The 23398-nt window shown below is 41.8% G+C and overlaps 1 protein-coding gene across 1 annotated transcript in view; it reads left to right on the top strand.

Annotated features, from left to right (window-relative positions):
- Positions 1 to 23398, top strand: part of TBXAS1 (thromboxane A synthase 1) — a 245680-nt gene that overhangs the window by 129364 nt on the left and 92918 nt on the right. The window contains 4 exon segments of the mRNA XM_043966165.1: positions 1305 to 1326; positions 1329 to 1398; positions 1400 to 1542; positions 1545 to 1609. Of these exon segments, the coding sequence (XP_043822100.1) occupies positions 1305 to 1326; positions 1329 to 1398; positions 1400 to 1542; positions 1545 to 1609 (300 nt within the window).

The raw sequence follows: 23398 nt of genomic DNA, 5'->3' as shown, positions 1-23398 counted from the left end.
TGGTAGAAAGAAGGATCATTTCCTGAAGGAAGAGGAAAGTGTTTGACCCTGCATCTAGGAAAATACAAAATGAAACAAAACAGACAAAACAACCATAGTAGATGATCATCACCACCACCACCACTACTACTACTACTACTACTACTACTACTACTACTACTACTATTATTACTCTTCCCTTCTTCCTTTTTCTTCTTCTCCCTTCTCCCTCTCCTCCTCCTCCTTCTTCTCCTTCTCCTTCTCCTCCTCTCCCTCTCCCTTCTTTCTTCTTCTATCAAGGTTAAGTGACTTTCCTAAGGTGATACAGCTAGTAAACATCTGAGGCTACACTTGACTCAGGTGCTCCTGACTCTAGGGCTGGTGCCCTATCCACTGGACCCACTCCCCCTGATAGTAGACATCTAATAGCCAGAGATAGGATTTTCTCTTGCTTGATTTCCTTTAGGAAAGTATATGGAAGGGAGAGACTGTGAGTAACCTCTGCATGGGCTAGATTCAACCAGACTTTACCATATAAGTAGGCATGGTGAATGAAACCCGAAATTCCTTTAACAAGGAACTTGGCCCCTTCATTCCACAATGAGATAAGATGTAAACTACAAATATTCCTAAGTGGGATTAACCCATCGACTGGCACATCCTCACATTTAAGTATAAATGACTGATAAAGAGGAGACAAGAAGGAGGCTTGAGGGACCAGGTACCTAAAGGTGAAGAGAGGGCACCAGAGAAAGGGAAGGAAGCTCAGGAGAGAGAACCAGAGACCACTGAAAGCAAAAGCCTTCACATTCTTGCCTGGGGCCAGCTCTATTAACCTCAAATGCTGGTTGAATTGGGACAGATGAAACCTGGAATAGAGGTAGCAATAGGTTATCTGTGGCAGACGGAGATGCAATTTAGAAGGGGAACGTCTAGAAGCTTGGGTCTTCATTTATTCGACTGTCTTAAGGCAGCATTCCCCTAGATTCTTCCCTTTGTTGTCCGTAAGAATCCCAAGGACAAGATGCTGAGTGTCTTCCCTTTGGATGTGGCTCAGGCACCATCTTCTGCAAGAAGCCTTCCCTGAGCCTTCAACTTCTAGTGCCCTTCCTCTCAAACCACCCTGAAGATATTGGCATTTATTATTTTACGTTTAGATTGTATATATTTTGTTATGTGCTTATCTCTTCATCATTGCAAGTGGGAACTGTTTTGTTCTTTGTGCTTGAATCCCAGCCCCTATCACAGTGCCTGGCATGTAATGGCTGCTTAATAAATGTTTGTGGATTGGTTGAAAGTGTATCCTTTTCCCTTTTGGTTCCTAGAGACGAAGAGATTTTCTCCAGATACCCTAGATATCCGTGGTTCTCCTTCCTCTGTTGGTGTAGAATTGTTTGATATTGTTGGACAGACGCACTCAGGGTGGAGAACCTCCCACCCACCAACCTACATCCAATGTGCCACCAAAGGCCTTGACTACAGATGAAATAGTGGGACAAGCCTTCATCTTTCTAATTGCTGGGTATGAAACCATCACCAACACTCTCTCCTTTGCCACCTACCTGTGGCCACCAACTCTGAGTGCCAGGAGAAGCTCCTGAGAGAGGTGGATAAATTCAGTGAGAGAAACGTGAGTGCAGATCTGACCTAATCCCATTGCTATACACACAACCTCCATTTGGGTTTTGGTGGGAGGGACATTGGTTGGTACAGTGCCATGTCATTTTGATAAGCATCTTGCTAGCAATGACATGTGAATTAATATTTGGTAAGCACTTGGTAAAACCTAACGAGCTATATAAATACTAGGTGTTATTATTGTTATTGTTGTTGTTGTTGTTATTGTTATTATTGTTGTTAATGCTCAGTCTGAAAGGCTGATAGGATCAGCTGTGGAATAAGATCCAGGTAAAGGATCACTGAACTGAGTTGTGTTGGGTTCTGACTTTGCCACTAATTTTCTGTATGCCTTTGAGTTGCTGATCAGTCGTTTTTCAGTGGGTCCAACTCTTGTGATTCTATTGGAGTTTTCTTGGCAAAGACACTGGAATGGTTTTCCAATTCTTTTCCAGCTCATTTTACAGATGAAGAAACTGAGGCAAACAAGGTTGAGTTACCTGCCCAGGGTCACATAGCTAGTAAGTGTCTGAGGCTGAATTTGAACTCAGAAAGATGAGTCTTCCTGTTCCCAAGCCTAATGCTCTATCCTCTGTGCCTCCTAGCTTTCTATGCCCTTGAGTAGCAATTCTCAAAATGTGGTCTGACCCTTTCAGGAGGCCCATGAGGTTAAAGCTAGTTTTACAAGAATTCTAAGACATTTTAATTTCTTAGTACTAAGAGAGAAGTATATAACTTTCAACCAATCAACAAGCATTTATAGGCACCTACTGTATGCTAGGCACTGTCCTGGGTAGTTGGGATACAAGTACAAAGAATGAAATAGTCCCTGTTTGCAATGAGTTTTCAATGTAACTATCAGTAGATATAATCAATAGATATAGCCCACATAAACAAAAACTTTTGGGGGGTTCTCAACAATTTTTAAGAGTCTAAAAGGGTCCTGAGACCAGAAAGTTTAAGAACCCTTTCCGTTCAGTAAGTCACTTGTTCTTTTTAGCTTATAGTTTCTTATGGGCAAGTGAAAGGATTATATTTGATAATCCAAAGATCCTTCCTAGCTCTAACATTCTGTCCTCTATGACTGAGAATCTTAGCTTTGGAAAGAACCTCAGAGGTCATCTAGTTTATCCTCCCACCCCTCAGTAATAGAAAAACATAAAAGTTCGGAGCTGTATGAAATCTTAGAGATCTTCTAGTCCAGGGGTTCTTAACCTTTTTGTGTCATGGACCCTGACATTAATTTTTCAAAAAATTCATAATTGAAGGAAATGCTAAATTTCAGTAAGAGGTTAGTGAAAATATTTATTTTTTTCCTATTCGAGTTCTTAGATTCCCCTAAAATACAGTCATGGATCTTAGGTTAAGAACTCCTCGTCAGTTAGTTTAATCTTGAGTTTGATCCAGCCTCAGACACTCACTAGTTGTATGATCCTGGGCAATCACGTAACCATTGCCTGCCTCAGTTTCCTCATTGTAAAATGGGGGTAATAAATAGTACCTATCCCCCCAAGGCCTCCTAATGCAAATACAAATTAATATTTGTAAAGTGCTTAGCACAGTGGCTGGGTGGACATAATAAATGTACATTGATAACTGGTTACAGTTTGTTATGGTACATTAATAAATGTTTGTTTCCTTTCCTTCCTAACTCTTACTTACAGATGAGGAAATTAAGTTAAATGACTTGCCCCAAAGCTGACAGATAATCAGCCAGCCTCTGCTCCAAAAATTCTATTGGCAAACACACAAGGCAGTTCCATTCCATTTGGGACAGCTTTTAATTTTTAGCAAGAATGTCCTTATTCTCTCATACTTCAAGAATCAGTGCAGACCACAGCCTGTCTACTGTTTAGATGGTATTCAAAGATTTCTGTGGTACCAACAATTCCATAGGTTGAATGAAATCCAGCCTCTAGGTTTCTTCTAACCAGTCATTCATTCTAGTTCCATGTAGACCTGTTCTTTCATCCCCACAGAAGATGAAAAAAGGATCATTTAGGCTTGATTTCAGGAAAATCTTCCTGACGATTGGAGCTAAGCATAAGTGAAATGGGATGCCTTGGGAGGGATTGGCTTTCCCTCCACTGGAAGTCTTCAAGTGGAGACTGAATAACCCACTGGTTGGGTATATTCCTTTTTAGCTATGGGGTGGATGGCTGCATTTCTTTCAAACTCTTAAATTTTGTGATTCGGCCTCCTGCAACTGCCCTGAATAAGTCAAATCCTTCTTCTATAATCACTTTCCATTTAAGTGTAATTTCTCATCTCATTAAACAACTCCATTTTCTTTTATTATTGCTTGTACATTGTGGTTTACAGACTCTTTATCCTCTTTCTTGCTTTCCCTCTGGCCCAAACTCCATGTCATCACTTCTCTTGAATGCAATGCCTAAAATTTCATATTTCAGATGTTCTATAGCTCCTGCAGAGCATAATGGCACTTAGCACTTGCTTTGATCTGGACACTGTACTACAATGGACAGTCTAAGTCTTGTCTTTTTGATCTGCCACATCTCAATCTTGGCTCTTATTAAGGTTGAGACCAATTCAAACACTCAGAACTTTATCACAAGAAGTGCTGTCCTATACACAGGCAAATTGCTTTTTTTCTTGGTGAGGCAATTGGGGTTAAGTGACTTGTCTAGGGTCACACAGCTAGTAAGTGTCAAGTGTCTGAGGCCGAATTTGAACTCAGGTCCTCCTGACTCCAGGGCCGGTGCTCTATCCACTGTGCCACCTAGCTGCCCCAATTTACTTTTTTTTTAAGTGAGGCAATTGGGGTTAAGTAACTTGCCCAGGGTCACATAGCTAGTAAGTGTTAAGTGTCTGAGGCCAGATATGAACTCAGGGACTACTGACTCCAGAGCCAGTGCTCTATGCACTGCGTCACCTAGCTGCCCCCCCCCTCCCAATTTACTTTTTAAAGAATTTTACCAATTAAGGCAGGAGTTGGCATTTGTCCTTGTCAAACTGAACCTTCCTACGCTAAACTCCACTCTGTTGCTTCAGCATCACATATAGGTAACTCTGAGTCCTCAAAGGCTCAAATTCTAGAAGCCAATCTGGAAAAGCCCCAAGTATAGAAACTGGCGATGGACTCTGTACTGTTGTCTAAAGACCAATCTAGTAAAGTTCGAAGAATTTCTTCACCAGAAGGTTGGCCAACAAGCTATGATTTTTTTTGGCCACAGTAACTCAAAGAACTGCCTATCAAGACCCTGAAAGGAGTTGAGAAAATACCCACACCAATGAACTATCACAGATCTTTGAAAGCAAGGATCTTATCTGGAGTCCATGAACTCATTCTTGATATTTTGGTTAAGTCTACTTTAGTATAATTTGTGCTCTTTGTCCTACTAAGTATTTTACTTGACATCTTAAAAGCATTACTCTGAGAAGGGGTCCTTAGATGTCACCAAAGGGGCCCCATGACACAGAAGAAGTTTTTTTAAAAAATACCTTATTTTGGGGCAGCTAGGTGGCACAGTAGATAGAGCACTGGCCCTGGAGTCAGGAGTACCTGAGTTCAAAGCCGGCCTCAGACACTTAACACTTACTAGCTGTGTGACCCTGGGCAAGTCACTTAACCCCAATTGCCTCACTAAAAAAACAAAACAAAACAAAACCTTATTTTAATGTATTGAAGTCAATCTCATCTTTCTTGGTTTCAGCCCAGTGTTCCAGTCTATCGATATCCCTTTTAATCTTGATTTTGTCGGCTCTCATATTAGCCAGCTCTCTCAGATTTATGCCATCTGTAATTATGATAGGCATGCCTACTATGTCTTTTTCTAAGTCATTGATAAAAACATTGAACAAGACAGGGATGAAAAGTGCTGCGGTATGCTACCAGAGATTCCATGAAAGACTGGCATAGAGATACTCATAAATGTGATTTAGTTTGCAAATCCACTAAGTACCAATATTATTCAGTCCATCAATGGACAGAAATGTATGAAGTACTTACTATGTGCCAAGCACTGTGCTAAGTGCTGGGGATACAAGAAGGCCAAAAACACAGGCCTTCAAGGCACTCACATCATAAAGGGGGAGATAACGACTATGTAAATAATGAGATATTTGCGAGATATACCCAGTGTAAATGGGAGGCAATCTCAGAAGGAAGACACTAGTAGTGGTAAGAACAAGCCAAGAAAGGCTCCTGAAGAAGGTTTGGATTTCATCTGACTATTGAAGGAAACAAAGGGTGGACAAGAGGAGCAAAAATATTCCAGGCATGGAGGGGGTAGAGGGGACAGTCAGTGGAAAGGCATGGAGTCAGGAGACAGAGTACCATGTTCAAAGAAGAGCAAGGCCAATACACATGGAACCATCTTATTCACAAGGACAACCTGGTACTCCTTTTCAGATGCCATAGTAAAATCATTCCAGAAGGTTCTACTTCATGGAGTGGAGACAACCTTGGTTCTTTTTGCATGTGTGGGGGGCAATTGGGGTTAAGTAACTTGCCCAGGGTCACAAAGCTAGTAAGTGTCAAGTGTCTAAGGCTGGATTTGAACTCAGGTCCTCCTGAATCTAGGGCCGGTGCTCTATCCACTGTGCCATCTAGCTGCCCCCCAGCCTTAGTTCTTAAAGGCTATTCCAGGACATTTACGTTCTGACCAGTTCTGTCATGCTGGAAAGACTACGGCCCCAACAACAACAGACTGGGTCTGCTTTCCAAGGAATAGTTTGACTACACCTGAAAAGGTTCATCAGTGGTAAACTAAGCACTTATTGATGAATATTTCAGCCACAGAAACCCATGAAATAAAGAAAAATACAAAATAGCCTTCAGTGCTGGGCTCCTTCTGTAGTCATAGTAGAAGGTGACAGAAAGGGGAATCAAAGTACTGAGAATCACACAGTTTAGATGAGCTACTGCACACTTTAACTTAGTTGTTGGTACTCTAAATGTGAGATATTTGTCCATGACCAACGAGTGGACTTTCTACTCTATAGAATGGTGTCACATCAATCTTGACTTTTATCCTATAAATGAAACCAGAAGAAAGCAAAAATTTTCAATTAACTGGAAGAATGACTCACAGGTTCCTCTTGGAGAGACAAATAATGAATGGAGTGGGCAGATTTGGTTTTAGAGTGCTCACAAAGGCAATTAGGAAACATTTCATGGGGCATTTGGTCATCTCGTTGAAGTGTTTAGGTTAAGTATTCACAAAAATAACACCAGCAATATAATTGCAGTTTATGCAGCAACACCTGTTGCAGGAGTTGAAGAGGTAGATTTTATGAAGAACTTGAGTAGATGCCTTTAAATTAAATTGACATATATTTTGATACTTGGTGACTGAAATACAAAGGTGGAAGTATATGAGGATGGTGAATCAGAAGTGAACATGGCAAGAGCAAAGGATAACCAGTGAATGGTGCTACTCATATCCTATTGGCATCAAGAGTAAGCGAGAGAGCAGCTAGGTGATGCAGAGGATAAAGCACTGGTCTTGGATTCAGGAGGACCTAAGTTCAAATCCAGCCTCAGACACTTGACACTTAACTAGCTGTGTGACCCTAGGCAAGTCACTTAACCCAAATTGCCCTACAAAACAACAACAACAATAACAACAACAAAAGAGTAAGTGAGGAAGCCCCCAGCACATTTGAATGGATCACCTGTGATGAACTTATGGGAGGGCATGAACAATAGTTTCACAGGATGAACTGTGGTCTTCATCTTTGGAAGGAACATCATATTGATGAAGTCACAGATCTGTTAAGATATAACATATTTACATAATTGCAAAATAGTAATTGTGAAAATCAGAAATGGGTTAAGATTTGGCATGATCCATTCTTCATGAATTTATGTTCATGTCCAGTGAACGCATTTCCCCATATGTTTAAAAGCCATTTGTTTAATGATTTGCTTTGAAATTTTCCTAGAGATCAACGTCAAATTTATCCATCTGTAATTTTCAGAAGGTGTCTTTTCTCACTTTGGAAAACTGGGGCATTATTTTCCTCTTCCAATATTCTAGTGCCTCTCTCCTCCAAGTTTTCAGATTACCCACCATTAGTCCCGAATTCACATCAGCAAATTCTTTCAGCATGCAATTTGTCATGGCTTAAAATGTGAACTAGTTTAAAATATCTAAGTTGCTCTCTATCTCCTTACCAGTCTCTACATTGTTCATTATCCTCTTCCTTCTTGAACAATCTTTCTTCCTTATGGGGAATGTGGAAACATAATGGGAGTTGAGTAGTTCTGCCATCTCCCTATCATCTGCTAACATCACACCATCTTCCCCTAGTAGGTTGAGGAACTTTCCCTTGCTTGTTTCTTATTTCTAAAAACAGTTTAAAAGTTCTTTTTGTTGTCACTGATATTTTTCATATCATTTTATTCTGAGGTTCCTGATGACATTCTGATAGTTTCACACTATCCTTCCTTGTTGTTGTTCTTTAGTCATTTTTTCAGCTGTGTTTAACTCTTTGTGACCCCATTTGGGGTTTTTTGGGCAAAGATACTGGAGCAGTTTGTCATTTCCTTGTCCAGCTCATTTTCAGATGGGAAAACTGAGGCAAACAAGGTTGTGACTTGCCCAGGGTCACACATCTAGTGTCTGAGGCTGGATTTGAACTCAAGAAGAGGAGTTGTCCTGACTCCAGGCCCAGTCCTCTATCCAATGCATCACCTAGCTACCTTATCCTTTTGTAGTCCCCTTTATTTACATACCCTTCCACCTTCTGCACATATCCTTTCTTTTTGGAGGCAATTGGGATTAAGTGACTTGCCCAGGGTCACACAGTTAATAAGTGTCTGAAGGAAAATTTGAACTCATGTCCTCCTGATTCCAGGGCCCACATATCCTTTTTTTTTTCTTTTTTTTTTTGGTGAGGCAATGGGGGTTAAGTGACTTGCCCAGGGTCACACAGATAGTAAGTGTTAAGTGTCTGAGGCCAGATTTGAACTCAGGTCGTCCTGAATCCAGGGCTGGTGCTCTATCCACTGCGCCACCTAGCTGCCCCCATATATCCTTTTAAAAGGACTAGTCAGAGAGCCACCTGTGCCATCATACTAGTTTCCCTAGATGCTTCTCTCTTTTCTTCCTCACTATGATTTGCTTATTTCTTTAGTACCTCTGATCACTTTTAAGCCATTATTTCTATTTGTAGTCTCTAGCCTTAAAATAATTTGACTTTTTCCTGAACATTTAAAAATCAACATCAAGTGTACATTTTATAATATCTAATATTTTTCCTTGCTTCTATGAACTCCAAAAACGGTACTTTTCCTGAAGGTCCGGTCACTTCCATTTCCCCAACTATTTCTTTCTTATTGGTCAGCATTAATCCCCAGAATAGTAATTCTTTATGCTGCTTCCTCTACCGTGAGAGATGAAATTGTTGACAAGGGAAATAAAGAATTTAAACTTCTCTTCTTTTAATAAAATTCTGTTTCCCATCTACATGAGTATAGATGAAGTATCTTTCACATCCTGTACCCACCACTGTGAAAGTGACTGTATTATTATTATTACCTACACATCATTTCTATCTACTTCCTGGCTGGGTAATACGTAGTATGCTCTTACAACAATTATATCTCATATTTCTGTTTCTGTGTCATTTTTCCTCCCTCAAATGCATTCCACAGCAGGTTCATGGATTTCCATAAAAGTAGATACCTTCTTTACAATGATGCTTATGCCCCTGTTTCTTTTTGAAAAGTAGATTCCTTCCAACTCTCATAATCTAGCCATGAGTCCCATCTCTCCAAGTTTTATTGATACTTGTGAGATTGTGGTTCTAGTCTTGTGTTTAAATTGCAAGTCTATTTTGTTACCCATATTCATTCACTGGTATATTTTCCTATATACCTCTACCTGGCACCTCCACCTAGCTTCCTTCAAAACATAACTTTCGTTCCCCTCTTATATGGGGTCTTTGCTGATTTGCCTTTTTGTCAATGCCTTCTTCCCTCCTTAAATATTACTTTCTATATGCATTCATATCTCTCTTGATAGACTATAATCTCCTTGAAAGCAGGGACTATTTCATTTTGTCTTGCTCCTAGCACTGAGACTTGTACATGATAGGGACTAAATAAACATTTGTTTAAGAGAATTGAATAAACATTTTAGGCCACAGGTTGCATGCCTAGGTATTTTCTTTAGATTTTAGCTCAGAATCAATTGACATCTCACTTTGTGTTATTTCTATTCGGTGGATTAATCCACAAACATTGATTAATTGCCTCCTATGTACGAGGCACTGTGTCAGGTCATAAGGATTCAAAGACAAAAATGAAAAAATCCCTGCCCTCAAAGAACTTACATTCTATCGGGGACACAACATGTATACAATTGTATAAAAATAATTGTAAGGTGAAAGGTGAGGTTGGAAGTAGAGGAAGTGCTAGAACTGGAGAGACACAAGAAAAGATTTCCTTTAGGAGATGGCATTTGATCTGAGCTTTGGAATAAATTAAGAATGCTAAAAGATAAGGTGAAAAGGGAATGTGTAAGTCAATCCAGGCATGGGGGAACAGCCTTTGCTCTAAAGTCATGGATGTAGGAAATAGAATGTCTCATGACCCTCTTCCCTCCTTCTCTCACCCCCCCCCAGATTTCCAGCTTTTGTGTGTTGTTTTCCTCCATTAGATTGCAAGCTTTCTGCAGGTGGGGACTGTCTTTCTTTTGCCTGGTACATAACAGCCTCATAATAAATGTTTATTGAATTGAATTGAATGTTAGCAAAGGGCAGAAAGTCAATTTGATTGAACCAAAGAATGAATGAAGGCAAGTAATGCTCAATTAGGTTGGAGCCAGGTTGTGAAGAGCCTTAAATACCAGAGAAGTTTATATTTGGTTTTAGGGGTAACAAGAAATAATGGGAGGGGAGGCAGAGCAAGATGGTGGAGGAAAGGCAGTAAACATCAGACTTCCTGCCACAATTACTCCAAAAATACTCCAAATGCAGCCAGAAAACAACTCCTGGGGCAGCAGAACCCACAAAAAGACAGCTGAGATTATTTTCCAGCGAAAAACAGCTTGAAGTTTGGCAGGAGGGGGAGCTAGGCTGCAAGTGGAGTCCAGCCCCACAATCGTGCAACACAGATCCAGCCCCAGGCAGGTTACACCAGAGAAACTTACCCCAAGCTTCCAAATCAACTGCAGTGCCTGTGTCTTCTGGAACTAAGCTTGCAATCTGGTGAGAGGGCTGAAACACCTGGCCAGGGAGAGAGGAGTCTACAGGGGTGTATCCAGGAGCTAAGGGGGATTTGGATGTCTACCCCAGCGGGGAACCAGGAAGAAACTTTGAGCAGTGGTGGCCCAGGTGGGAGAGGAGTGAAGGCTCGTCAGAGCTAACAACCACAGCACACAAAGTTTTGTGGCCTGGTTAATTAGCTAATTGGCCTGAGGTTATCTACAGACCAGAGAACAGGCCACTTGAGTGAAGAACCTGCCCCTCCTTAATCGTACCACCTAGGACCCCTTGAAGCTTGGGACAATATAACCTGGAATTAGGACCCCACACTAGAAGGAGTTAAAAATCAAGTAAAAGATGGGTAAGATGAGCAGGCAGAGAAAGTTGTGAATCATAGAAGCTTCTTTAGTGACAAGGAAGATCAAGGTGCACCCTCAGAAGAGGATAACAATGTCCAGGGCCCCTACATCTAAACTTCCAAGAAAAATATGATTGAACTCAGGCCATAGAGGTGCTCAAAAAAGACTTTGAAGATAAAGTTAGAGAGGTAGAAGAAAAAATGGAAAGAGAAATGAGGGTGATGCAGGAAAGTCATGAGAAAAAAAGTCAATAGCTTGAAAAGCCAATAGAAAGGAGATATAAAAGCGCTCTGATGAAAATAATTGCCTAAGAATTAGGATTGAAACCAATGGAAGATAGTCACTTTATGAGAAACCAAGACACAATAAAGCAAATCCAAATGAATAATAAATCATGGACGCTTATTGAGCAAGGGAGGGACACAACCTGATCTGTGCCCTAGGAAGATTATTTTGGCAACTAGGTAGAGCATGGCTTAGAGGGGGGTGAGATTGGAAGCAGGAAAAACTTATGGGGGGAGGGGTCCTATAAGAGTTCAGTGTGAGGGGCAGTTAGGGAACGCAGGGATAAAGCACTGGCCCTGGATTCAGGAGGACCTGAGTTCAAATCCAAGCTCAGACACTTGATACTTACTAGCTGTTACCCTGGCAAGTCAGATATGTTTCCTCATATCCTCATCGCCCTGCAAAGAAAAAAAAGGGGGAGGGGGGGAATGTATGCTAGAGATATCGTGGAGGTAGTGATTTGTCAGTAGAATGGATGTGCAGGGTAAGGAAGAGTAAGGAATCCAGCTCCCCGCCCCTCAAAAGTCAATTTAAAAACAACTGCAACCAAGTCATCATCTACTTGTTCATTCATTTAGCAAATATTTACTGCAAATCTAAAATGTCAAAGACAGTAGTAGTGCTGTAATCTACATGCAGAAAGCAAGACTCCTGGTAGTTGTTTTTGTACTTTCTCTAAGCATGTGCAGACACAGCAACAAGAGAGACAGACAGACAGAGAAATAACATCTTAAAAGAAATAATTAGGGATTGGAACTAGTTTTGCTGCTCTGGTTATAAAATAGGAAAATGTGTCTCATCATTCATAAAACCCTCAAAATGTTGGCATTTCAGACTGCTAGCTAAATTTGGATCATAGAGATAAAAGAAGAAAAACACCAACTCCTTCCATCCATGTAAGCTGACCTCCCCATTGCTCTGTTACTTTATTCTGAAATTATTGACTTTTGATCTGGCTAAATTCTACTCATTTCTTTCACTGGGGCTCAATGTGCCCAGTCAAAATTTATGGTCCATTTTCCTTCAGCTTAATTGTTATTATAAATCTGTCCTACAGAGCCCGGTTGTAAATTAATCACAAACTCATTTGGACTGATACACAGTCTCTCCTTTAGAATAATTTGACCACAAGGTATGCATTTTGAGAAAAGCCACATTTAAAAAAAAAAAAAACTTTTGTTGGCAGCAGCTACAGCATAGTAGAAAAGAACTCCGGATTTGTGGTCAAAGGGATATGGGGGCTAGTCCTGAGTCCCCTCTCTATTAGCTATATGACCAAAGGCAAGATGCTTCACTTTTCTGAGTCTTGGTTTCCTCACTTGTAAAATAAAGATAATACATTATTGACATTAGAGAATTGTTGAACACATCTCTTGCATTAATATTTATAGCAGATTTTTTGTAAGCACAAAGCACTTTGAAATGTCAGTTATTATTGTTTATTATATCACCATCACCATTATCATCATCATTATTATGGTTCTTGCCAAATTGCCTTATAGCTAATGTAGACACATAATTCAAATTTTGCTGGACCTTTCCTCTTTCTCCTGTTAAAGGAGGGCATTCTCATTGCTTAGTTCAGTCGAGTTAGGATCTTGTAAGGAAACCCAAAGTTTGCAGATATGTTTCCTGGGTGGGCCAGTAGACTTTTTGCAGGCAGCATTTTAAACCCCAGCAAACCTTCTCATAAATATATACCCTAAGTTACAGGGGGATTTAAGAAAGAAAGTGGATGTCTTAGCACAAATCCATCCCCATTACTGGCAAAATAATGTGGGATCTAGACCCTACTGATAGCAGGTTATTAGTGTCATCTGTTTATATTGAAATAAGCTTTATGTGACTTTAAAAGAAAAGAGGAATGGAGCAGCTAGGTGGTGCAGTGGATAGAGCACCGGCCTGGATTCAGGAGGACCTGAGTTCAAATCTGGCCTAGACACTTAACACTAGCTGTTGTGACCCTGGGCAAGTCACTTAACCCCCAATTGCCTCACTAAAAAAAAAAAAAAAGAGGAATAAACAAGTGCCCACAGTGCACTCCTAACTCCATTTCCTGAGATGGGAAAAGGGAAACCATCTTCATGGGTTCTATGACATTGATAAAGCCTTCCCATCTAGGGATTGGGGGAAAGACTGTAGTTGGGACCATCTGGTTGGTGCTAGCAGATGTCAATGGCTGGAGATACAGAATACAAAGTTTTGAGGACTAAGTACACCAGAGGAGAGACAATTGCAGGTTGTGAAGGAGAAGCCACGGTCATTGGTAGAGATTATAGAGATCACTGTTTAAATCCATGAGAGGGAGACAGGGAGGCAAGACCAAGATGGCTGCCAAGACCAGTGGGGCAAGGGACAGGGCAAAGCCCCCAAGGCGTAGGGTAACAAGGCTCAAGGACTACCTAAGTTAAGAGGGCATGGAGCACCCCCATTTACACTGTTCAGTATTCACTGGGTACTTGTGCATTTGAAACCTCAGCTGTGCATGGGGAGCCCCGCCTTTCTGCTTCCCTGCATTCCCTTCAGCTGGAGAGCTCCTGCTGCTGATACTGCTGCTGCCCTCATTGTTCTCCATGGCACCATGGAATCAAAGCCTGAATAAACACCTGGGAGCACAATCCAAACTGGAATTGGGTTTATGGAAGCACCCAAGAGGCTCCTGAGGGCCCAGTGCCTACAACCTAGGTGTTAATAGGTCCTGAGAGAGGGGGAGGGGAGGCTTTGTGGGCGAGTGAAAAGAAGGCTGCGTTGGCGCCAGAAGATCTGGGTTTGAATCCTAGAACTAGATGCCATGTGACCGAAGGCCAAATTAATTCACCTAATCTGCCAGTCTTTACACGACTTCATACTCCTTCTGAGTTTCATCGTTGTAAAGCGTTACATGGTACAACAGTGCAAATGTGAAGCCACATAATCTAGCCAGAAACAGTACTCACTCCGGAAACATGGGACCTGGTTTCAAATTCTGCCTCTGATGGGATGACCTCACAATCTCTCTGAGCCTCAAGGTTCTTCATCTGTAAAATGGTGGTACTGGTTTATGATGGCCGCTGAGCTTCGTCCCTTCTCTTAATCCACGATCCTATGTCAAAGTGAGGAAATAAACAAGGAATTACAGTCCTGGAGCTGGGTGTATTTCAGACCCTTCCTAGCTGTGTGGCAAGTCACTTTACCTCCTGCCTCACCTTCTTCAGCTGTAAAAGAAAGGGGATAACAGCACCTATCTCTCAGGGCTGTTGTGAGGTTCAAATGAGATAACATATGGAAAGTCCTTTGCAGATTTTAAAGTGATATAAAATGCTGACTATTAGATTAGTATTCACGTGAAAAATTGTTAGCAAACAATCCATGTGAGTGCCAATTGAGCCTGCTCCCCTCCCTCCCACTCCTCCTGCCCCTTCTCTCCCTCCCTCTCCCTCCTCCCTCTGTCCTCCTTCCTCTCTCTCTCCCCTTTCTTCTCTCTCTTCCATTTCTCTCCCTCTCCTTCTTTCTCCCTCTTCCCATCTCTCTTTCTCTCTTCCTCTCCCTCCCCTCTCTCTCCCTTCCCCCTCTCTCCCTTCCCCCTCTTTCTCTCCCTTCCCCTTCTCCTTCCCTTCCCCACCTCTTCTTCCCTTCCCCCTCTCCCTCTCTCCCCCTCTCCCTTCCTCCCCCTCTTTCTCCTCTCTCCCTCTTTTCTTTGCTCCCTTCCTCTTTCCTCCTCCTCTATCCTGCACACTCAATACCACACATATTCTCAGATCCTCACTATCTCCTGACTTTCTGTTGCATACAAACACACCAAAGTTTTCCCCTTCCTAAAAAATCCACTCACTTAACCTTCCCCTCAAGTTATTATCCTAAATTTCTTCTCCCTTTCACAGCTAAACTCCTAGAAAAAGTCATATAACTTTATTGTCTCCACTTCGTCTCCTCTCACCCACATTTAGTTCTTATGTTGTAAGTTTCCAACCTCATCAATCAACTGAAATTGCTCTCTCCAAAGTTACTATATGGGTCTCATAATTGCCAAATCCAGTGGCCTTTCCTCAATTCTCATTCTCCTTGACGTTCTTTGCCACATGTGACACTGATGATTATTCTCTCCTCCTGCATACTTTATCCTCTCTGAGTTATCAGGACTTTACTCTCACCTTGGTTTTCCTATGGTCTGATTGCTCCTTCTCAGTCTTCTTTTCTGGGTCATCATCTAAATCCTAACCTGTCCTTCATTTCACTCCCCTCCTCCCCCTCCCCATCTATGCTCTGCATCCCAGCCATTCTCCCATCCATCTCTTCTATCTACCCACACAACTGTTAGCCCTCATCACCTCTCACCTGCACTATTCCAATAGCTTCCTAATAGGTTTTCCTACTTGTCTCTCTGTCCTCTTTAGTCCACATACCACAGCTGCCACAGTGGCATTCCTAAAGCACAGATCTGCCCATGTCATTTCCCTGCTTTATAACCTTCTGTTACCTCTAGGATGAAATGAATTCCTCTTTAGCATTTAAAGCCCTTCATGGGGCAGCTAGATGGGGCAGTGGATAGAGCACCGGCCCTGGAGTCAGGAGGACCTGAGTTCAAATCCGGCCTCAGACACTTAACACTTACTAGCTGTGTGACCCTGGACAAGTCACTTAACCCCAATTGCCTCACCAAAAAAAAAAAAAAGGCCTTCACAACATAACTTCAGCCTTGCCTTCTAGGCTTATTGTACATCACTGCCCTTCACACACTTCAGTCTAACCAAGCCAGCCACCTTGATGGTCCTCACACTACATTACATAGTACATTCCATTTCCTATCCCTGTGCATTTGCACTGATCACTGCCCCCCTCCCCCATCCTCAAATGCACTCTGTCCTCAACTAAATCTCCTCAAACTAATCACTCTCTTATTTCAAAGTTCTACTCAATTGCCATCTTCTGCATGAGGTCTTTCCTGGTACCCTGACTCTCCCATTACCTTGAATTTACTTTGTGAAGATTTTCTATCTATTCGCATTTGTATATATTGTTTCCCTCATAGAATTCAAGTTACTTGAGGGCAGGGAAGGCTTCATTTTGTGTTTGTGTCCTCAGCACCTAGACCGGTGCCTTGCACATCCTAAGCACTTGATTAATGCTTGATTGAACCAGCTAAGGGAAGAGAGCACTAAATCATTTACTGATTGGAAGTGTTTTGTATTGTCCATATAGGTATGTATGTGTCTATGTGTTTGCACGTGTTCACACGTGTGTATGTATGTATATATGGGTTGCACACATACATACATGTGTGCACATGTGTGTATACCAGCTTCGTTACATGGATCTGTTTCTCCAGCATATGCTAGATTGCTGGGATTGGCCTGGATGCAGACTAGACAAGGAGATTATGAGGACATGTCTACAAACAGGAAGCAGATTGACTTTGTTTGTTTGTTGTTTTTTTTAGTGAGGCAATTGGGGTTAAGTGACTTGCCCAGGGTCACACAGCTAGTAAGTGTTAAGTGTCTGAGGCCGGATTTGAACTCAGGTCCTCCTGACTCCAGGGCCGGTGCTCTATCCACTGCGCCACCTAGCTGCCCTTTTTTTCGTTTGTTTATTTTATTTTATTTTTTTTAGCAGGTTGACTTAGTAGGTAGAGTTCCTTATAAGGAAGACCTGATGTTCTAATCTTCTTATGGTACTTATTAGCTGAATGACCAAAGGTAGTCACTTAACCTGGTCTTAGTTATCCCAATTTATAAAATGGAAATAACAATAGCTGTACTGTCTACATGACAGTTTATAGTGATGATCTTAGAAAATATGGAAGGGCCATCTAAACATCAAAGCCTCCATAGAAATGTCAGCTATCATTATTCAGGGCTACCAGAGCCTCTTATTACTATTAGGATTCGATCTGGGGCCATATCATATACACCCACCAACATAGATACTATAGCATGTGGCTCCCCTTTGACCTATGCCCCATCTAGATGTGGTCTTTGGTTTTTCCATTACCATTCTGCCTCTTGGGGAGGAATGATCATCCAACTGTGATCAGTATTGAATGACTCCAGGAGGCCTTTTCTCATTAGCTGTATGAATGACCAGTGATTTGAAGAACAAATCTGTCTTTCTATCTATACTTTATGGGAAAGCTGGAGCAGACAGAGAGCAACAGTAGCCAGAGTCCCCTCATAACTTAGCCCTGGTATCAGGGCAATGGAACAAGCCAATACCTTTGTGGAGTTACCTGACGTGGCCATAACCTTGTTCATCCATCTTGGGTAATGAAACCACAGTCAGTTAAGGTCAGGACAAGACGTCTAGGCTATCTGCTAAGTGGGGGCCACTCCACCCTTATCTTGGAGACTGTGGTCTGCAGCCCTCCTGCTGGAAGCCAAAGCCAGCAACAAGTCCTGGCTGGGTATGAGTTGCTGTGGTACCTGATCCCTCCTAGGCTCTGATATTTCAGAGGGGAGTTGTCCTACGGACTCCCCTCAGGCAGGGGAAACAGCCATTTCTTTCCTTAGGTTCCCTTGGCTAAAGTCACCAAGTATCCTAAATCGGGCAGGCAGCTTAGCCTCACTTTTCAACCCCTTTCTTTTTGTATGGCAATAGCTGTTCTGGGGATAATGAGTACCCCATCATGAGTGCGTTCGTGAGGATGCTGGATAACCACTTGCATGTTGGGATTACTAAACACAGCATTCCTGCCTTTGGGTGGGTCTAGGTGACTTCTAAGTTTCCTTCTGACTTTTCAGTTTCTGTAGTTATAACTCCCCATTCATATAGAACATTAATTAAGGTTCATGAAAATGCCTTTCCTTAACTGACCTGTAAGATGGCCAATTTGAATATGGTCACCCCATTTATTATTATTTGTATTATTTATAGTGACTTTTCAATGTTCTTTAAGGTTTGCAAAGCATCTTATACATGTTATTACATTGATCCCCACAACAACCCCTGGGAAGTAGGGGTGGTGTTATTATTTCTATTTTACAACCAAGGAAACTGAAACCAAAGAGGTTAAGCAACTTGCAAACATGACTGTAGGGCTTTGAGGCAGGATGGTCTTCCTGACTCCTAGTCCCAGCACCCCTACTTCATCCTGCCATGATCGTCATCAACAACATCATATGACGGCTATAGAAAGATGCACACTTCCACCACCAAAAAGGAGGAAGAGAATTGATATACATTCCTAGAGCATGTAACAAGTGGCCAAAAACTTGTAAGAAATACTTTTTCAAAATAAGCAGAATCACTTCACCAAGCAATAGTAATGGTTGATTTAGTTACGTTCAGTCCAATGGTGTATATGGTAGGTTACCCTATTAAGGGGATTACCTCCAAAGGAGCATGTGAAATGACTAAATCAAGAGTAGAATCAAAAGGACTTCTATGTGTGACCCCCACCTTAAGTTATCCAACAATATGTCAACAAAGAAGTGGCAAACAAAAAAGGTACCTACCTACCGTCCTGAACATATCAGCCCCAGCATTATTCTCCCCAAATATTCTGAGAAAGGGTCCCGGATCATAATACCTAATAATTGCTACATTTTCAGAGAGATTTAAGTTTTGCAAAGTGCTTTTATATTGTACAATATTATTTCATTTGATCAAAGTGAAAGGTATGAGTTGATGGAAAGAACATTGGCTTGAGAGGCAAATGAATCTGAGTTATGCAATGAACATTTTATTAAGCACCTACTATGTGCCAGGCACTGTGCTAAGCCCTGGGTATACAAAGAAAAGCTTAAGACTGCCCCTACCCCTCAGGGCAGCTAGGTGGCGCAGTGGATAAGCACTGGCCCTGGATTCAGGAGGACCTGCATTCAAATCCAACCTCAGACACTTGACACTTACTAGCAGTGTGACCCTGGGAAAGTCACTTAACCCCAATCGCCCTCACCAAAATAAATAAATAAAAAGGGGTGCCAAGTGTAGTGGGTACAAAGAGATGTTTTTCTGACTTGATCTCATCTTGCAGATTGATAAATTTTTGGAGATGACGAAGTCCAGGAAAAGTCCATCTAGAATGGTAGACATAGAGTCAATTGTGGCTCTGACACGTATTAGCTGTGTAACTGTGGCCAAACCCACTTAACCCTTCCAAACCTCAGTGTCCTCATCTGTAAAATGAGCATAAACAATATCATCAGTATCTACCTCATGGGGCTGTTGTGAAGATCAAAAGAGATCCAAGGATCCTAGCTTAGACTAGGAAGGTGTCCTAAAGAGGTTCCGGCTGATTGGTGCAGATTTGTCTGTAGAAATGGAGAGGCTAATGATGGCAATTCAGAAGCCACATCTTTGCCACCAGCAACTACAGAAGGAGCCCAGAGTTAGTGATCAAGGTAGATTATGCAAGGAGTCAGGGGAAACAGCGTAACACTTCACTGCAGGCTGTAAAAAGTTAGTATTACCAAATACCAGTGGCCAGAATACTCCATCAGAGGTTTCCCCGTCTTTCAAAATATAGAGACCTCACCAAAGAGGTCAAAATCCATGTGGGAACCTAATGAGGACCATATCACCTCTGATGTCCTCTCTGCTTACTGAAGCTAGGCCAAAGATGCTGTCAGTAAGCCTGTAGAGGCCTGAGCTCATAGCCTCTCCAACTAGAATAAGGGGTTTTATCTACCTGTGTAATAGTTTGTAAGGGGCAGGCTAGGTGACAGTGGTAGAGTACCTGGCCTGGAATCAGGAAGACTTATCTTCCTGAGTTCAAATCTGGCCTCAGAGACTTCCTAGATGCATGACCCAGGGCAAGTCACTTCACCCTGTTTGCCTCAGTTTCCTCATCTGTAAAAATGAGCAGAGAAGGAAAAGGCAAACCACTCTGGTATCTTTGCCAAGAAAACCCCCAATGGGGTCACAGACAGTCAGATAGGACTGAAACAACCCAAATAACACAAAATAATTTGTAGAATAGTAGATATAAAGACAATAGCAGGATATGAACTTGTGTCAAGATTGTTTCTATCTATATCCTATTGAAAAAGAGTAGAAGGATAGATAGAAGAGGGACAGTGGATAGAGAATTGACCCCTGAGTGTTGAAATCTGGGTTCAAGCCCCATCTCTGACCCATATTGGCTGTGACCTTCTCCAAGTCACTTAACCTCCAAAAGGATGTTAAGAACACTGGACCCGGTCCACAACACATGAACTTAAATGCAATTGGGAAATATTTAACAAAATAAAAATACAATTGACCATAGATAATAAATTTTCTAAGTCAATATACAGCCCACAGGGATCCTTCTGTACAGTTTAGTGCTGTTGTTATACAGTCACATCCAACTCTTCATGATCCCATTTGGGGTTCTCTTGGCAAAGATCCTGGAGTGGTTTTCCATTTCCTTCTTCAGCTCATTTTGCCAATGAGGAAACTGCGGCCGACACGGCTAAGTGACTTGCCCAGGGTCACGTAGCTAATAAGTGTCTTAGGCCAGATTTGAACTCAGGAAGAGGAGTATTCCTGACTCCTGGGGTGGCATTCTATCCACTGTGCCACCTAGCTGCCCACAGTTTAGTGACCTGGTTTCTACTTGACTTTGATGTTACTGATTCCTCTCTAAGACTGTGGTTGAAGAGTAGGTACATTTTGCTGATAGAAAGAGTCTCCTCAGAAGGATTTCCCTAAATCAATTAAATCACAGATCTAGTCAATTAAAAAACCAAGAGTTATGACACTTAGCGCTTTAAAGTTTATAAAGTCCTTTCCTTGTCTGTAAAATGAAGGTGCTAGAATAGATGGGTTGTTAGCTCCCTTCCCTGTCTTAATCCATGATCTTCACAATCCTGTGAAGTAGAGAATAGAGGTATTTTGATTATCCCCCATTTTACAGATGAGGAAATTGAGCTGCAGAGGAGTTATTTATTAATTCATTCATTCGTTTATTTATATTTATCTATCTATTTGTTTATTTATTTATTTATTTTTGTGGGGCAATGAGGGTTAAAGTGACTTGCCCAGGGTCACACAACTAATAAGTGTCAAGTGTCTGAGGCTGTATTTGAACTCAGGTCCTCCTGAATCCAGGACCAGTGCTTTATCCCTGTGCCACCTAGCTTCCCCCCCCCCAAGAGGAGTTATTTGATCACACAGCTAACAACAGCTGACACCTCTCACACTGATCCAAGAGTTCTTCTCAGAGTATCAAGGGAAAATGAGCATGAGGTTGATATATCAGGAAGTGTAGGTTCATGGTCTGCCTCTTCCCCAACCCTCTTCTATGTCTTATTAGGGAAACCATAGACCATGCCCTATAGGGCATGATGAACCCAGATGCCTTCTGGCCTTTTATTGTTCCTAGTTCCTGCTTCCTATACTTAGGCCCATTGATGTCATTCAGCAGCATCAGAATTATCACCATCCAGGAGCCTGAAGAGTATTCTCCTTATTTCTTTTCTTTTTTCCCTCCTCTGCTCTCTTCCTCCATAATTCTGCCCTCTTTCTTCTTTAGTTTTTTCTTTTCCTTTCTCCCTTCCCCCTCTTACTTTCTCATTTCCTTTGCCTATCATTCTCATTCTTCTATCTCTTCCCCTCTTTGCCTTTCCCTTGTCCCTCTTCACTGTCCTGGTCTGGTACCCCACAAGGAGAGGCTTTCCTCCCCTCCCCCATGCATATCTCAGCCTCTTAGGAACCCTATGGACCACCATCGAAAGCTTTAACAGCATAAAACGATTCCCACGGCAAGTCCCAGAAAGGAAGTGTTGACTCTGGGGGTATTTAGCTTAATCAAGTATAGAGCTTTGAATCTGATTCTGTTTTTGCTCCGAGACCTTCCATGTGTCCCTGCAGGCTGATGCTCTGTGTTTGAGCAAAGCAAGAGGTGAGATGCCAAGAGATACCACTCCAGGGAATGACCCACAACAATCAGCCTGCATTTGATGCCTTTCATGTGGCATCTCAAAGTATTTTACATTTAAAATCTGGGCATCTACAGGGAATACGCTCTACTAAGCAAATATGCTGACAGGGTAGGTTCACATCTATCTCGAGAAGTGAAAATTAAAAAATAAACTTTGGAAACTTAACTCCACAGGTGAGATAGGATGTTCTTCTATTTGTGAACCTGGCACACATTTCTATTCTTAACCTAATAACTTGTTTATGTAACCTAAGACCTCCAGAACATCAAATAGTTATTAAAAACATACATATGACACAACGGTTGCCAGTAGAAACAAAAGAATAAACACATGTGAATTAGGAACAAAAGGAGAAACAAAAGTGTAGTGTGCTTTGGGGCTATCTTCCCCAACCTGTATTCACAGGTACCCTGGAACCCTGGTTCAAAGTACTCTTAAAACTCTATCTAGCTCACAAGCCCCCATTCATGTGTTTACCTTTCAATGATCAGACAGAGGAAACAATTTGCCTAGGGCAAAGGCATTTTACTATGGTAGCATAGGAAGAGGATTTAGATCATTCCCCATCAATCTAGGGCATACTATCCCACAAACAGAAACACTATCCATGGAGACAGTGAGCAAACATAGAAATCAAGCATGAGGACCCTGCACGGGAATACTGTGTGGAGGGGCAACTCACAGCTCTAGTGCTGAATGGTGTCTGATGTCTTCTATGATGTCCTCCAGTTGCTATTCACTGGAAAAAGAAAGGAATCCCTTCCCCCATCACCCCCACACATTACAAAGGTATGCAAGTAAGTATTCAAGGGTTTAGAACATCCTTAAGAGCTGAGTTCTTCCTCCATAGTTGGGTCTCTTTTCCACTGACTTTCCATGGCTGGGTTCCCCATTCTTAAATTCTCAGTTTCTCTCATTTGGATGTATGTATGTATGTATGTGTGTGTGTATATATATACATATATATGTATACACACACATATATATGTAAATGAATGGGCAGAGAAAAGGCCCTAGGCAATTCCAGACCAAGGGCAAACCAATTGAATCTGGTAAAGGGTTTCCTAACTCTTTTTATGCAAATAGACTGCCCAAAAGCCTTTGCAAACTGCAAATGAGCCACTGAAAGTCTAACACCCTTGATTT

This window comes from Dromiciops gliroides, chromosome 5 (genome assembly GCF_019393635.1).
Source record: "Dromiciops gliroides isolate mDroGli1 chromosome 5, mDroGli1.pri, whole genome shotgun sequence".
Lineage (NCBI taxonomy): Eukaryota > Metazoa > Chordata > Mammalia > Microbiotheria > Microbiotheriidae > Dromiciops > Dromiciops gliroides.
The sequence above is the reverse complement of the archived record's forward strand: the minus strand, read 5'-3'. Positions and strand labels throughout refer to the sequence as shown.